Here is a 15967-nt window from a genome sequence, read left to right as displayed (position 1 = left end):
CCCCTCAGTCCTTACTCTTTATGCAAGATTCTCCTTATAAGGTCAGAATTATTATGTATGAATCAGAAAGCAGGTTAAACAGATAATTGACCATCCTATACTTTTCTGTAATGGAATTGAAAAACAGAAGAGCTTTATACATTGGGACTGTGATATGGATGCGTGGAAATAATTATAGAAAAGCCTTTTAAAAGTCCCTAGAAGTGCCTTACACCCAGTGAGTACTTAGTGAATATGCTTATTTTTAAAGTTTTGTTTATAAGAATATGTGCAGGTTTTTTTGTTTTTGTTTTTATTTTTTATAAACCAGTGCTCATTGCTCTGTCTTTGGCAATTAATAACTGAAAGTTGATAAATAGGGGCCTTTTTCCTCAATTTCTCATGAAAAACTGAGATAGGGATATTATAAAGGAACATGTTGATGGAGATAGTGAGAAGATAACAAGCACAATTAATGAATTTGGTATACTGTTGATGGATTGTTCCCTCCCCAAAGTATCATCTATTAGTTATTTTTGTGGGTTATGACATGCTTGAGTCTTACTATTTCTTATGGTGTTGTATCTTTTGGTTTTTCTGCTCTATGTTATTATTATCTTGGAAAAGAAAATTACTTAACTTCTATGAGACTGATCTATAAAATGGGAATATTAACGCTGAATTCATGGGGATTTTATGAAAATTGAATTAATTGTAATATATATATATATAAAGAGAGAGAGAGAGTGTGAGAGAGAGCGAGCGAGCAAGAGAGTGAGCCAGCACATCTATCAGGGTGCCTGACCCATAATAAGATGGCAAATGTTCATTTTTCCCATACCTCTTCTCCCTTAGATCTGGAGTAGATTTCTTAAGACTATGGCAAATTGTTAGCCTGGTTCATATTCAGCATTCAGTTAATGTTTCCTTCCTTCCTTCTTTCCTAGTTTTTATCTTGCTACTCAAATAAATGTATATTTATTCAATGTATATTTGAAAGTATAATTAATGTATATTTATTCAAATATAATAATATGTTAATAACATATTTATTAATTGCTATGCATCTTATGTGCCAGGAAATATCTCAAGCATCACACTGTCACTTCAGGATTGAGCCCGGACTGAGACACACATAATACCTTGGATGGAAAACCTAACTCCCCTTACCTCACATGGTTACTTTTGATGTAGTTCCTTTCTTCAATGCAATCTATTAATTCCTATATATTTGTATAGATCAAGATTTTGTCAGTAGAAAGAAATGAATGTTTTTTTCTTTCTATTTTTATATCTTTTCTGTATCATATCCATGGTTTGAAGGATTTTTATTTTTACACTCAAGGGTTTGAATTGGGTAATTAGAATCACATAATTTTATAAATTCATGCATTTTCTATGTAAATGTGTTTTTTAAACTCTGATAAAATAAATGACTTAATATGAAAATTATATATTGGAATGTTGGCTTATTGATTAACTGACTAGGAAACAGGAAAGGGAATCCCAGAGCCTTCAAGTTATTTTGGAGACACGATTTCTTATTCTTTATTGAATACGTGACTCCTCTTTCCAACCATTGTTATAGGGATGTTTACCAGAGATATCTGACTTCATCCCAGTTCTGATAATGAATTTCAATTTTATATGGCATTCTTTTGAAGAACTCTGTTGGTGTATTTGACCATATTGCTTTAATAATGGCACTTCTGATGGTTTAAGAACTACCTCTGTCTTTACCAGCCTTGAATCTCGTGCCACAAATGACAGGGAAGTTATTTTATTATACTCTGATTCTCTCAATGCTAGGATTAGGAAGGTCACTTTATGTCCCAAGCTTACTCTATTATTTGTTCCAACGGCTGGTAAACATTATAAATGGATATCGCAATTGGATTTTGAATCAATAACTTCAGACACCAAACCATATGTTTTAATGAGAAACTGGATTTTCCTTACAATGGTCGCATAATGCTATTAGTTTCTTGACGATATATTAGAGTTAGAAAAGATAAATATAGACACACAAAGTACTGTGAGGTCTTCAAATGCCATTATAGTTCATTCTTCTGAAAGGCTTACCAAGGTCAACCACAATTCTTTTGCGATGCTTTGTTACTCTGGGCCACTCTACAATAATTTTGAAATCATATATGATATTTGCTCCAAATTTGTTACTTATTTGAATACCTCAGTTTGCTTTTAAGAGACAGTTGCATTGATGTATCTGTGATGTGTCTAACTCCTTAGTTGATATTGATTGTATGGCTCATTTCAAAGATAAGTTAAGAGCCTTCTGATGTGTATGTAAAGTCAACTAGAATAGGTAAATTGAAATCTCTGTGGGCTTGTCCATTTTTAGTAGGAATAAAAAGGAATTGTGTTCTATTTTATATGATATCTTATTACCTGAGAATACTAAATGCTTACTATCAATTCAAGAGCACTTTGTTATATCATTAACGGAATGTTTAGACCAGATTTTTGAAATAGTCTATATTTTACTAGAATATTCTTCTTTAAAATTTCTCTTTTAATAATTTTTCTTAGGATTGGATATATGGATTATAACTATTAGAATTAACTCTGATTTTGTCGTTTTATTCCTGTGTACAAATAATGTTTTTACTTTTCCTTTGCTTCAGAGGAATAAGATAAATCAAGGTGGTGGTCAGCCTTAACAATAGATAAAGTCCTCACTTTTCAAATGAACACGTGAAAGCAGCCACTATTGTGTTGAAACTGGAGTCAGTTTCTTCCTTTTTCCAGAATTCCATTATACTAATTGTAGCATTTTGATTCTAGGCATGGCTGTTTCATTCTACTACAGTACTGCTGTGCTCCCAAGCAATGACCTAGTTAGCAGTGCATTAGTCAGGGTAAAATGATATTATAGAAGTGGGGGCTGTAGAACTAAGGTGAAAATATTACTATCTGAAAGGGAAGATCATCATAGTCTCTGTGTTTAGATTTATCTACAAATGACCATTTGGGATGTTTGATATAGTAAACATCTGTGGCAACCATATTCTTCCAAAAAAACTTTTACTTATATGTTATAATTTGTTTTGGGAAGTTAAACAAAAGAGAGATTGGGTCAAAGACAATGTAGCCACAATTTAATCACTGTTTATTATACCCCATCTCCTAGAATGTCAGCATTGGGATGAAGCCAAAGATGTTGCTTAATGGTGACATATACAATAAGAATTTTTTTCTAGTATTTGTGATAGCTGCATGAACATTTAATTGGAATTTTTCTTTAGCAAATATATACTTTTAAACTTTTAGTTGTTTTTATTGTTTGCTTTACTAGTAACTGACATACCACTTCCAATTTTTCATGTAAAAGGCTAATCTATGGAATTTTAAGGTTTTCCTTCATAGTTGTTGGAAGATCTTATAAAAGTGGCTAAAGTAAGTTGGTTCTTCTCGTTAAGTATATAAACATTTTGTCAGTGCTAGATTACCTTCTTAAATTTAACATCTCATATTTCTTGGGTGATCATTCTCTCTGTGTAGAGGAAACATAATAGTTATCCCTGTTTCTATGCCTGGAAATAATTTATGGTACGTAGACATGCCTCTTGACTTAACCAGTCTAAGGATGGTATTAGACTAGTTTTTATATATTTGGTGCATAAAATCAATGATAAATGTGAATTAAGTTCCTAGATCAACGTGTTGCGATAAGTAAAACATTTTAGACCAAGACAAAAATCTGTGATTTTCTGAGTATTATCATTCTGTGAAAGTATGGATTGAAGCTAGGACTCTACTAGGTAACATAGATAACACATATTTGTGAAAATGGTGATACATAACTAGAATGTAATCCAATAGAATATAAGCCCCTTAATGGTAAGCAATTTGTCCTGTTCAGTCCTGTTTTTCCAGTGACTAAGAGCCCTACAATAAATATTTGTTGAATATAAACAAAAGAAAATTAAACGGATAGACTAAGGAATTATAATTTTAAACTTATGCTTGCTAGTATGTAGTTTTGCTTAAAAACTTTTTATCTAATTAGAATAAAAAATTAATAACTGAAATAAGTATCAAAAGACTGATATATGTACCATAAATCTATTTCATTTCTTTCCACGCGAAATGGTCAGCATATAACTGGCAGCGTATTGTTGCTTGGCTTCGCTGACAATTACACATTTTGCTCCACATTGTTTTTATGAATTTTCGTATTCAACTGGACATGCTTATTTTCACAAAATTTGAATTTTGTTTTGTAGTATAAATTAGAAAATATATAATTCTTTTAAAATCATTTTTGTGAAAAAAAATGTTTTCCTCCTACAAGGTAAGGGGATCAGTTGGCATTCATACAGTTATAAACTTTAGAGTTTTATTTGTTACAGGTGAAGTTTGCCATTGCATCCATGTAGTATTACCAAATCGTAAGTTATACGCTTTGAGTACTTTGACCAGTGCTTAGTTAATTTTATATGAGATTTAGGAGGTAACATAGGGAGTATGAAATGCCATTCTTGGTGTTGAAGCAAATGTCTTTTCTCTCTCACTGGCAATTTAGATTAAAATTTAAGCAAACAAATAGGATCATGATTTGCTTTGAGCATCTGTATTTATTCGGCTGTAACAAAAATACTTCATTTCAGCATTCACCATTAGGTGTCTATTCACAGTGCTTATTTTTCTATGAAAAATGTAGCTGGAAATGAATTCTCAGCTTTACCATATGTTTGTTATAGTTCTTCATGAATATAGCCTTAAAAGAAACATGCAAGATACCTGAGCAAATTCTTGCTGACCTATACAGTACCTGCATCCTAATAGGTCATATTTCAGTTCCTATGTTTTTGACAAATAGCCTGGCTCTAAAAAGCTCTGTCCGTGGTGCTGAAACGTCTTACGATGTATGAGCATGTCTTGCTGATAAATTCTATGTCAGCCTCTATGTGATAGGTTATAAAATTTGTGTTTGGGGAACACATTGAATTAGCAAGTTTCATATTTTGGTTGTGTTAAAATTAACACAGTTTGTCCTTTGGTTTTAAAGAGTTCATAGCAATTACATTCCACATTGTCAAAAACTACTAGGATTTAATTACAAATTGTCAATGCTATCACAAAAGCAAATGTCTAGTATTAACAAATAAGTTGATATGACTGCAGTGCTAGAAATTTTTGCAGGCCAGTGACATGTTGATAATATGCAGCAAGCTACTGTAAGAAATGTTAAGTTCTTGATTATGAACAGGCACAGCAGCAATTAACATGGAAACTTTGTAGCTTTGTAGAGATAAGCAATTTGCCTATAAAAAGTATGGCTTATTATCTTAGATGGTTTTTATTGCTTCAGGATGTTTCCTTTGTACACAAATACATTTATCTTGCATGACTATGGGTTTTTGTTTGTAAATATGACTAAAACTCTAAAAGATCTTTGTTGTTTTTTCCAAGTGAAATCCTTATGTTTTCTATATAGGATTCTTAAATAATTAATAATGTTCTTGGAACTTCAATTCAATGATTCTCAATTTTTGAAGCTGTGTTTTCTAGGTGCCTTAAATATAGTCATAGAGAACCACACTTAATTTTTTTATTTTACTCTAATTAGTCTCAGAAGCTTTTCCTTTCATTAGCAAAACTGTCCTCTTGGATTTCTATCAAACCCTGGAGTTATCTGATTTATGTCATTTTTATATTGGGGTGAACTAAATAAAAGGGAGAATTTTATGGAATGGAACCTGATAAACTTCTTCTACTACTAATCCAATATATTTTAAAGCAAAATTCTAAAATCCTAGTCTTGGAAAATCCTAGTCTTCTAAAATCCTAAAATCCATTTTTATCCTGGGGAAAAGAACCATCCACGTTGATCATAACAGACTTCAAGTCAGCACCAACTAGGTTAGTTACTATACCAGTATATAAACCTCCTTCTTTTGGGGTCATATAGAACATGTTTCATTGCTACAGTTTGCAACATAGCAAATTATTAGATTATTTGCTTTTTTCACGGTAAAGCTCATTAAGTGTTTAGAATCACAGCAAGCTTTGAAAATTACACCTAGATCATAAGTCCCATGAAAATTTGGCAATATTTTCTGCAAAGCAAGCAGCCTAAAGTTGAGCTACTACTAATTATTAAAATAAGACTTTCAGTTCCTCAGATATTAGATTTACATTTGTGAACTTAGTAATTAAATCCACTCCAAAAGCTGCTTCTTAAGAAAAGAAAATCTTTAAGTGAATACATAATTTCCTCAAGGATTTGTTTGTCAATAAAGGGTTAAATACAATGTTATTATTGCCTTTCAATATTGATAAAGTGCCTTCTAAAATCCACTTTTGTGCATCATAAAAATGTAGTTACAAAACCCAGTGAAAGTGTCTTACTCTTAGCGTTTCAAATTTCATTATAAAAAAACACATTTAAAAACATAATTTAAATGATATCTGGTCAGATGAACATTTCCCAGAAATTATTCTTTATTTAGAAACAAAAACAAGACAAAAGCAATTTATTTTAATCCAAAATGTATTTTTCCTTATAAAAGAGGTCCACATACTCACTGTGTCTACTCTACAGAATTTGTCCATTTTATTACACCACATGTGAATTCAAGTTTATCTGGTCACTGCAAAAACTCGTGGCTAATGTGTGTAATACAACACAGGAGGAGGTATTGCTCAGTTCAACTACTCTTATGTACTTAAAAAAAAATACAGAAGTGTTTTGTCCACTTTAACTGTAGTCCAGACATAAAAGTTACATGAAAGTTCTAGAAAATGGAATTATTTTATTTGGTTGCCACAGTACCCTTTGAAGCCAGTTAATTAAAATGCTGAACGTGTACATATTTCCATTGGTCAGGAGCAGCACTGGTGAAGCTTAAACTTCTTTCTAGAAAGTTATATTTCTCTGCCTTTTTTTAAAGCGCAACCACAGTTTTGAGCTTTTCTTTGAAGTAGGTTTAGTTGTTTGTTTTTAGGACATATTTGTTGGCACACCTATAACAGTTGCTTTTACTTCCAGTGCTGTACTTTTTTCTTTGCCTGCTTCCCAGAGATTGATCAGAGGAGGATAAAGCTCACTGAATGCAAAGGTTGGTTTCTGTAAGTAATTCCTCACATAGCTATGTCCACCATCACAGTTCATTTCTCGAGAGAGGCAGCTGAAAAGGCATATCACACCAATAATCCCCAGAAAGCCTCCAAGGCAGGCCATAAGTGTTGTGGTGTTACTCTTTTCATATTCTTTTCGATCAGGGTCCAAATCTTTTGTGGTGACATTTACACACTGTTTTCTGTTTCTTTGATAGATGGTGGGGATATCAATACAAATTTTATACTCAGTTGATGGGTTCAGATGAGTGAGATTATATACCTTGACATCAGATGGTATTCGAGCACTTTGGGCAGCCTGGGAATTTTCAGTCTTGACAAAGGCTGTCCACTTAACACTGGATTTGAGAATTTTAGAACTTGCTTTCCAAGATACCAGGACTGAATTGGCCTGAACATCTTTTATTTTAATATTCAAGGATCCATTGTTATCCTGGGGAAAATAACCATCCACTTTGATCATAACAGACTTCAAGTCAGCACCAACCAGGTTAGTTGCTATACAAGTATATAAACCCCCTTCTGTTGGGGTTATGCCACTTATATCTAGTGTGCCTTCAGAGTGGACATAGAACTTGTCTGTCAGAGTATTAGGCAAGAGTTTTTGACCAGAAGGTGTTATCCAGTATATTTCAGGCTGTGGCTCTGCAGTAGCTCTACAGTGTAAGGAAACATAGCTCCCAGCTTCTAAATCCAGATTAGAAGGAAAACTCTCAGGAGCTATAAGAGGGAGACAAATTTCCATCATTTCCCTGAAATGCACCTGCCGAACATTCTGGCCTTGGAATTCAGGAGGGTCCACGCAAAACAGTGAATCTGGCTCCATAAATCGAATGTTGGTTTTGTTCATATTAATCCAACGGATGACACAATCACACCTGATGGGATTGCTGTGTATGCTGATTTCCTTGAGGTTTGGCAGAGACTCAATTGTACCATGGTACAGGGCACTAAGGGCGTTACTGTTAAGCATGAGTGATTCCAGCTTGGGTAGTCTGAAAAATGCATTAGGGTGAATGTAAGACAACCTGGGATTGTTAGTAGCTTCTATTTTTCTTAAATCTGGCAAGTTATCCACAGCAAGACTGTCGATGGCAATCAGCTCAGGCATATTATTTATCCCCAACTCTTTTAAGTGTAGCATATTGCTAAAATCACCCCTTCGTATTCTATTAATGGGGTTTTTATTTAGATCCAAAAATTTGAGGTTTACAACTTTCTGAAGAGCAACATGGGGCACTTTAATAAGCCTGTTGTCATAAAAAGAGATGCTTTCTAAGTTTTCAAGTCCAACCAAGGCATTATCTGGTATTTCTGTGAGGTTTATACCAGCTATAACCAAGCTGCGAAGATTGATAAGTGGCTTAAAGTTCATGTCTTTGATTCTGATGATTGGATTTTCCCCAATCATCAGAATCTCCAGATTGGGAAGAGCGTCAAACCACTTACTGTTGATCATCTGCAATCTATTTGAATTGAGATGAAGTCGAAGAAGATTATGTAGGCCAATAAAAGCTCCTGGAGATATTGTAGAAAGCAAGTTGTGATTAATATAGAGTTCTTGTAAGTTGCTCAGTCCAGACAGACATTTTTCAGGCAGCTCAGTAAGTTTGTTTTCCTCCAGGTACACAGAAAGAAGCTGGGGCATCTTTTTCACATTAATGTTGGTGACTGAAGATAAATTGTTTTGAGATAAGTCCAGGCCAGTAAGGTTTACTGGAAAGTCTAAGGAGTATTCAATTTTTGCAATATTGTTAGTCTGTAGGAGCAGAATCTGTGTGTCAGCAGGCAATCTGGTTGGGAAATTTAAAAGACCTAAATCATTACAATCCACTGTAGATGCTTCCATATAAATGGATCTAGGTGTAAACCAAGGCCTGATTTCACAAGTGCATAATTGTGGGCAATCCACTTTTTTATCTATAGCTTGTACTAGTGTAGTGATAGCTAGGCCGAGTAGCACATGAATTTGGAGTGGCATGTCCTTCATCTTAGCTTCCTTCTTCAGAAATTTATTGGGCCCTTCAGGATTCCGCAGTCACTGCTAGTAAGTTCAGTGAGAGCTGATTGATAAGGAAAATAGTTGCATTTGTCAAATGATGAATGCCGTAGAACTGCAAAGTTTTTCTTCATGGAAATAAGTGCCCGTGCCACAACTGCATTGTACAGAAATGTCGTGCATATTGGAAAAAAGAAGGTCACTGTCTCCTTTATGATAGAATATTGATACACTTTTTGAAGATGGAGTATGTATAGATGGTCACAGGAAATTGAGCAATTCATTTATTTAGGAGTAAAATAGTCAAATCCCATGCTTGTTCAGTACTTGTAGGAATAGCAGCATGATGCTAACTATAATAAAATGAGATATAAAAGAAGAAAGAGAAAAATAATTAGTCCAAAGGAAAAAATACCGTAATATCCTTTAACTAATTATGATTATCTCATATATAATATTCTTAGAATTTACAGTTAATTCAATATGTTTTGATGAGTTTATCCTTGTTATGACTGTCCTCGATAGTTACTGGCCCAAATATTGGACAGGCTGACAAACTGAATCTTTAGAAGGCTGAAGTTACATTAAACATAATGAATATGCTTCCAGAATTTTTCTATTTCAAATCTTTACTTGTTTATACCTTGTAATTTTGTTTATTATATTTGTCATTCTCTTTGGCAATTAGTTATAAGGAAAAAAAAGAAAAAATTTCAATGCTGGCTTTCTTTTTACTCTCTGAGAGAAAAAATTCAAAGGTTATAAGTAAATAATACTGTTCAGTTACAATCAAATGAGTTAGCCTGTGGTTCCTCAGATTTGCAGGAGACAACATTTAGAAACAAAATTATAAAATGAACTAGAAGTAGTGGTATTTAGCTGGATTTTCCATTTTTCATTCATACTTCCCTCCATAGTCTCCTTTGTACAAAATGACTTGAATTTTGCAATATTTGGAAGAGATTAAGTCTAACTTGCCGTAGCTGTACCTGTATATTGTCATTCCTTACTGAAATTCAGATTAATGTTTACCTGTTTTATTTTTCCCTGAAAATAGCTTACCTTCCATTAGTCACTAACAATGCAAAAGTAACTCTATTACATCTGTAAAACAGATAGTTAGATATTCCTTCTTTTAAATGGATACTGATGTCTTGATCAATAAAAATAAGTAATCCAAAACCGAGTTCCGATTTTGATATGTGCTATATTTTAAAATACCACACTACTTTTAGATATGTGCTCCATCAGTTGGACTGCTGGTGAGTTCTTGCAAGTGTACAAGACAGCTGGAGCCTGGCTAGACTGTTCATTCTGGGGCTTTTGCCTACCAGCAATAATGGTCTGCTGAATAATCAGTCTGTTAATACTGTCCTTTCTTTCATCTCTGCCCAGTATTGACATTTATCATGGCATTGGTGACTGACTCTAAGATAAGATGGGTGCTTCAGTGACAGAGGTAAATATATTTGGAGATGTCGTCTCAACGGAAAGCTAGAAGCACTTCTTTTTTTTAAGTAAAAAAAAAATTCTTGTTTTTTAAAATTGTAAAACATTTACAGTTCAAAGTCACTCCTCATTTTCCTCCTTTTATTTTAAGAGATGTGATTTTATCTAAAAACTGGATCATGAAGTTCAGATAACTACTAAGTTATCTTGAATTAAAAGTGTCTTTGCTTTTTTTCCTACTTCAACTGTTTGCTGATCTAAAATTCCCCACCCCACCCCCCGTTTTTTTGTTTTTACCATACTGTTTGGCTGTTACTCCTTGTTTGTTTAAGTAGTCTCTAAGCCCCTTGAGGAAAGAATTTAATACAGCTCCTTGTTCGCTGAAGATGCCTTATAAATCCTTAGCCCACAAAGCCCTCCACAATCGGGGGTCCCTCTTCCCTTTCTCTACATTTCTTCTTGTCTTCTGCTGTTCTCCTGCATGCAACATTCTCTGTGCTGGTAGAACTATGGGTGCCTCACCCTCTTCTCTCTGCCTGGATTGTCTGTTTCTTTGTTTTATGTTAACTCTTGCTGTTTTTTCAAACCTTGGTTTAAGCATCACCTCTCTGGGAAGCTTTCCTTATAATCTCTCCCTCCGAGTTGTACTTAGCTGCCCTCCCCAGTGGTCCCTTGGCCCCCGCACACACCTCTGTCAGAATATTTACTTGGTTCTTTCCCTCACCAGGCACCCGCCTCCTTGAGAGCATGAGGCCTGCCTGACTTTGCATCCCCAGCTCTTGGGCGTGGTAATTAGAACGAAGTAGATGCTCAAGAAATGTTTTGAAGGAATCAATAAATGAATTATATTAATTAATAAATGTATATATTCATCTTTGCTACATATAATTTAAGCAATTCCATCTGTTTAATTTCCTAATTTCAATATTCAGCTGCTTTAACTTGCATAAATATATTACTTACACAGAATGCTTGTTACCTATATTACTAAAATCCAAAGATTAAATTTGAGTGTAATACAAAGGAACATTAGACTTTAAAGAAAAATCAATCTAATATTATATCTGTAATTTATTCTTTAATTTATTCAGTCAACACTTAATGAGCACCTTCTATGTGTCAGTTATCGGGTTAGTAGCTGGAGGATAAAAAGATGACTTAGACAAGGTGTCTTCCCTTCATAAGTTTTCAGTCTTAGGGGAAACAGGAGTAAACAGATGGTTACAATTTAGTGTGAGAGCTAATATGGGAGCACATAGGAGGGGGACCTGAATAAAACGAAGATAGAAATCTATTGCCTCTTTATACCCAAATTGAAGAAAAAGCCTAAGTACAAAGTAGAAAATACATTTCTGCATGTTCCATAAATCACTCACTTGAGAACTGAGAAATCATAACTTCTGCCAGTTAAGCAGTTAGATCTACTTTCTCCAGCAAAGCAAAGAGATGCCCATATCCTCCTTTATGTTGACTAGAGGGTTAGAAATGTTACAGGTAAAACATTCTTTTTGAGGGATGTTAACCTATTAATGCCGCATTTCATTTTGAAATTATGCCTGTGAGTGTTTTCTTAAATATGTATCTATGTGTAATTAGAAACTCTTTTCTGACCCTATTTCATCATTTATATAGCCATATACCAGAAACAACCCCATTGAACTAGATTTATTCTGAAAGATTTTGAAAATAAGGAGAGTTCTTAAAGTGGTGAACCAATTCAAATTTTCTTTCTCCAGGTCTGTAGAAAGAAATTGTCAGTATGGGAAGCACAATAGAGGATATGGAAATTTTGCCTTTCTTTATTGTAAGATTGATTTTTTTCTCATTTCTTTGGATTATGATGCTTTCACTAATGGACTATTTGGCATGGATTGTTTGCAGGATAGTGAGAAAGTAACACTATCTTACATCCTACCACTTTCTGGTTTTCAAAGCCCTTTCTTATTCATTGTTTATTTTATGTTAGTAATGACCTTGTGAGATAGGTTGGGGAGGTACTTTAACCCCTAATTTTTATGTAAGGGCATTGAGACCCATCTGTGTGAGATCACACAGCTAATAAATGATGGGGTGGGATTAGAACCCAGGGTTTTTCTTTAGGCCTGCAGCTCTTTCTGGTAAGCCACATTGCATATATGTGTGGAGATGAGATGAAATAATTTTAATAAAAACGTAGTAAGGCCGGCCCCATGGTTTAGCGGTTAAGTGCGTGTGCTCCGCTACTGGCGGCCCGGGTTCAGATCCCGGGCGCACACTGCCGCACCGCTTCTCCGGCCATGCTGAGGCTGCATCCCACACACAGCAACTAGAAGGATGTGCAACTATGACATACAACTATCTACTGGGGCTTTGGGGGAAAAAAAAGGAGGAGGATTGGCAATAGATGTTAGCTCAGAGCCGGTCTTCCTCAGCAAAAACGAGGAGGATTAGCGTGGATATTAGCTCAGGGCTGATCTTCCTCAAAAAAAAAAAAAAAAAAAAACAAAGGTAGTATAGTGATTTTATTTCTCAAGCAGGTCTGGTATTACCTTGGTCTTTAGATTTTCAAATTTAGAAAATTAATTTTATCAATTTACTGATAGTGACTAGGGTATGATTCACACTAACCAAACTCACAAGGGACAAAACCAAAATGCCAATACATTACATTGAAAAATATGACTATGAAGAGAATAGAAATACCTGAATCTGCTGGTCATTGCTTTTGCTCCATTTAAAAAATATACTTGGAAATACAAATTATCAATCTGCAATTTGCTTGTAAATAGAGAATCAGAGGCAGAGAAGTCAGATTAGAGTTCTTAAGTATCATAGTCATCAGAAATGATAGCCTGACATATCTGCTTTAGTAAAGAGTGTGTTGTCCCAGGAACCAGACCTCTTGAACCTCATGGTCCTTAGCATGACCTCAGAGCACAAACCCTGCTGGGAAGCTTTCCCTGGATTCATTCTTTGTCATCTCTCATCTTTATCTTAATCATTTTTTTACATTTCTTTTTTCCCTTACTGGACATAAAATTATTAGACATTAGATTATTCCCTTACTAGACATGAGATTATTAGATTATTATTCTCTTACTAGATCATGAGATTATTAGTAGTAAGGACTGTGTTGAATTACTTTTGATTTGATTGTATTAGTACATTTGTTGGGTTGATGAATACCTAGCTCAGTACCTCCAGAGTACAGGTCATTAAACAAATCTTTGCTAAATGACAACTGACAAATTTCTCTTTCTTTAATTTGTGTTGGCTGATAGCATATGGAATAGTGATTAAAATGACTTTTTTTTCTTCCTAAGTAACTGTCAAATAACACAGAAAAGAATAAAGAGAAAAAATATGCTACCAGATTTTTACAGAATTTTTTTCTTAATGTTGATGTTAAAGTAGAAATATCACAGTTATACTGCATAGTGTCCATTGGCAAAACAGAAAGAGGTTCACTTTACAGACACCAATTTAAAAACATAGCTATTCTTTAGAGCTACCTTTTCGCTTTATCACTGAGAAAATGGTTTCTGCTGTTGGCTATTTTGAGATTTGGGCTAGATAATTATAATGGTGGTGTTGATTTTAGAAGGAGAGATTTTCATTTGTTTTTTACATTTGTCTGTATAAAATTTTTAAACAATATCAAACTAATTATATCATTAAAAAATAAACTGACTAGCTCAATCTCATTATCACTTTTTGAGAATTTTAATGCCCTAAACCCTCTCACTTTTATCCTGCCCTCTGTCCATCTTTCTCTCTCCCACTTCTTTTCTTTTTAATATATTGAAAAATAAATAAACTCTGAAAAATGTTTTCAAGCTTAGAAAACTTGCATTACATAAATATACTTACATAATTTCCCATACTCCATCAATTTTCTGGGATCTTTTTTCTCTAAAATAAGAGTAGGAAAATTATACTTCAAAAAATCAATATTTCAACTTGAGTTTTAAAAGACTGTCCCTTGGGAAGATGCTCTGGAGCCTAGCATAGGGACTGAAGCACAATATGCCTTAAATATATATTATATTATGAAGGGATGGGTGGATGGATGGAAAGTAGATAACACGTAGATAAAATATCTTGCTTTTCTTCCTTAAAATATGGTAAATAATCCATGTACAAGTAAATGTTACTAATGGTAGCTGCATTTTCATTAAATGATTCCCTGTTGTTAGGTGAACATTCAGAAATGTGGTCATACCTAGGAGCTAAGAACCAGCTCCTAATTGACTATTGTTCTTTTCAGTTGTTTTTTCATGTAAAACTATTTTAGAAGGTCATTCTTGTACCTTCTTTTAGTTTTAAAGGCAACGGAATCTTTCATATATTAAAGCAAAATAAATTATAATTGAATATTATAAAAGTTCAGAAGATAATGTTAATGAAATGTCGCCAGGAATGACAACTGACATGTCAATGAAATGTATTACATAAAGGCTCTTTTAAATGATTTGAATGAATGACTTATACAAGTTCAAAGTCAGCCCTTGTTAGAACTTATCATCTGTCTCCTCTTTCATTATTTCTTCCATTCAGTCTTTCAATAAATATTTGCTGAGGGCCTCCTATATCAGTCCCTGTGCTTTCATATCTAATCTCTTCATTTTATAAGATTTTAAAAAGTTGAAAGATTAAAAATTATTTTTCATTGACAGGATATAAATTGGCAGTTAAGGCTTTTTTTTTGCATGTGAATTGATTCAGAAGACCTTTTTTTTTAAATCTAAAAAGTAGTTTAAGATGTGGAATTTTCCTAATGCATATGTCCTTTTGTGCATTCTGAATTTTTCTCACAGTATCTTTAATTTTTCTTATTGGCTTCTCCATGTAGATTTTGCCTGAGGGAGAGTCAAAGACCTAAAACATTTTATATGTCTTAAATTATACATATATGTATAATTATACTCCGGCCAGCAGCATGGAACCTTGCAGTTTAGGCCATTAAAAGAAAGCAATATTAAGAATTCTCATATCTTATGATATTTTTAATACCTGCAAACACTCATTGTAACTTGAGATTTCTTTAATCTAAAAATAGAAATTGTTTGTAGATATAATTATATGTGGAACATTTTAGGGCAAAAGCTACTTTTTCCTTGGTGAAAAGATCATTATTCTTTACCCTCAGCTGTTTTTCATTATTTATGAAACACTGATTGAACACCTACTTTTTGGCAGACACTGTTGTAGACACTGGAAAGTCAGCAATAAATGAGATGAAGTATCTGCTCATCAAGTTCTCAGCCATTGAAGGAGTAAATAGAGGAGGATGCCACACAGTATAGGTCACTTACAGTAAAACTATGTGCACTGCTCTGTGGATGCACAAAGGAGGGAATGCTTAGTTTTGTTTGTCGAACAGAAGCAACCTGAATGTTCTGTGTTCTTTTATGACGGTTGTAAAAAATCAACTGAAGTAGTGGGGAAACACATGGG

The 15967-nt window shown here is 33.9% G+C and overlaps 2 protein-coding genes across 2 annotated transcripts in view; one reads left to right on the top strand and one right to left on the bottom strand.

Moving 5' to 3' along the window:
• The window catches only part of IMMP2L (inner mitochondrial membrane peptidase subunit 2), an 846417-nt gene that overhangs the window by 399015 nt on the left and 431435 nt on the right, over positions 1-15967 (top strand). The gene's annotated exons all lie outside the window — the stretch shown is intronic.
• On the bottom strand, positions 6886-9074 carry LRRN3 (leucine rich repeat neuronal 3). Its single transcript, XM_058528417.1, has one exon. The coding sequence runs from the start codon at positions 9071-9073 to the stop codon at positions 6947-6949; it is 2127 nt and encodes a 708-aa protein (XP_058384400.1). The 5' UTR covers position 9074; the 3' UTR covers positions 6886-6946.

Source organism: Diceros bicornis, chromosome 3 (assembly GCF_020826845.1).
Source record: "Diceros bicornis minor isolate mBicDic1 chromosome 3, mDicBic1.mat.cur, whole genome shotgun sequence".
Classification (NCBI taxonomy): Eukaryota; Metazoa; Chordata; class Mammalia; order Perissodactyla; family Rhinocerotidae; genus Diceros; species Diceros bicornis.
Note: the sequence above shows the minus strand (reverse complement) of the source record. Positions and strands in the feature narration are given on the sequence as shown.

What these genes read in the sequence shown, in the direction of transcription:
- LRRN3 (XM_058528417.1), bottom strand. Translation starts at nt 9,073, where the DNA reads ATGAAGGACATGCCACTCCAAATTCATGTGCTACTCGGCCTAGCTATC.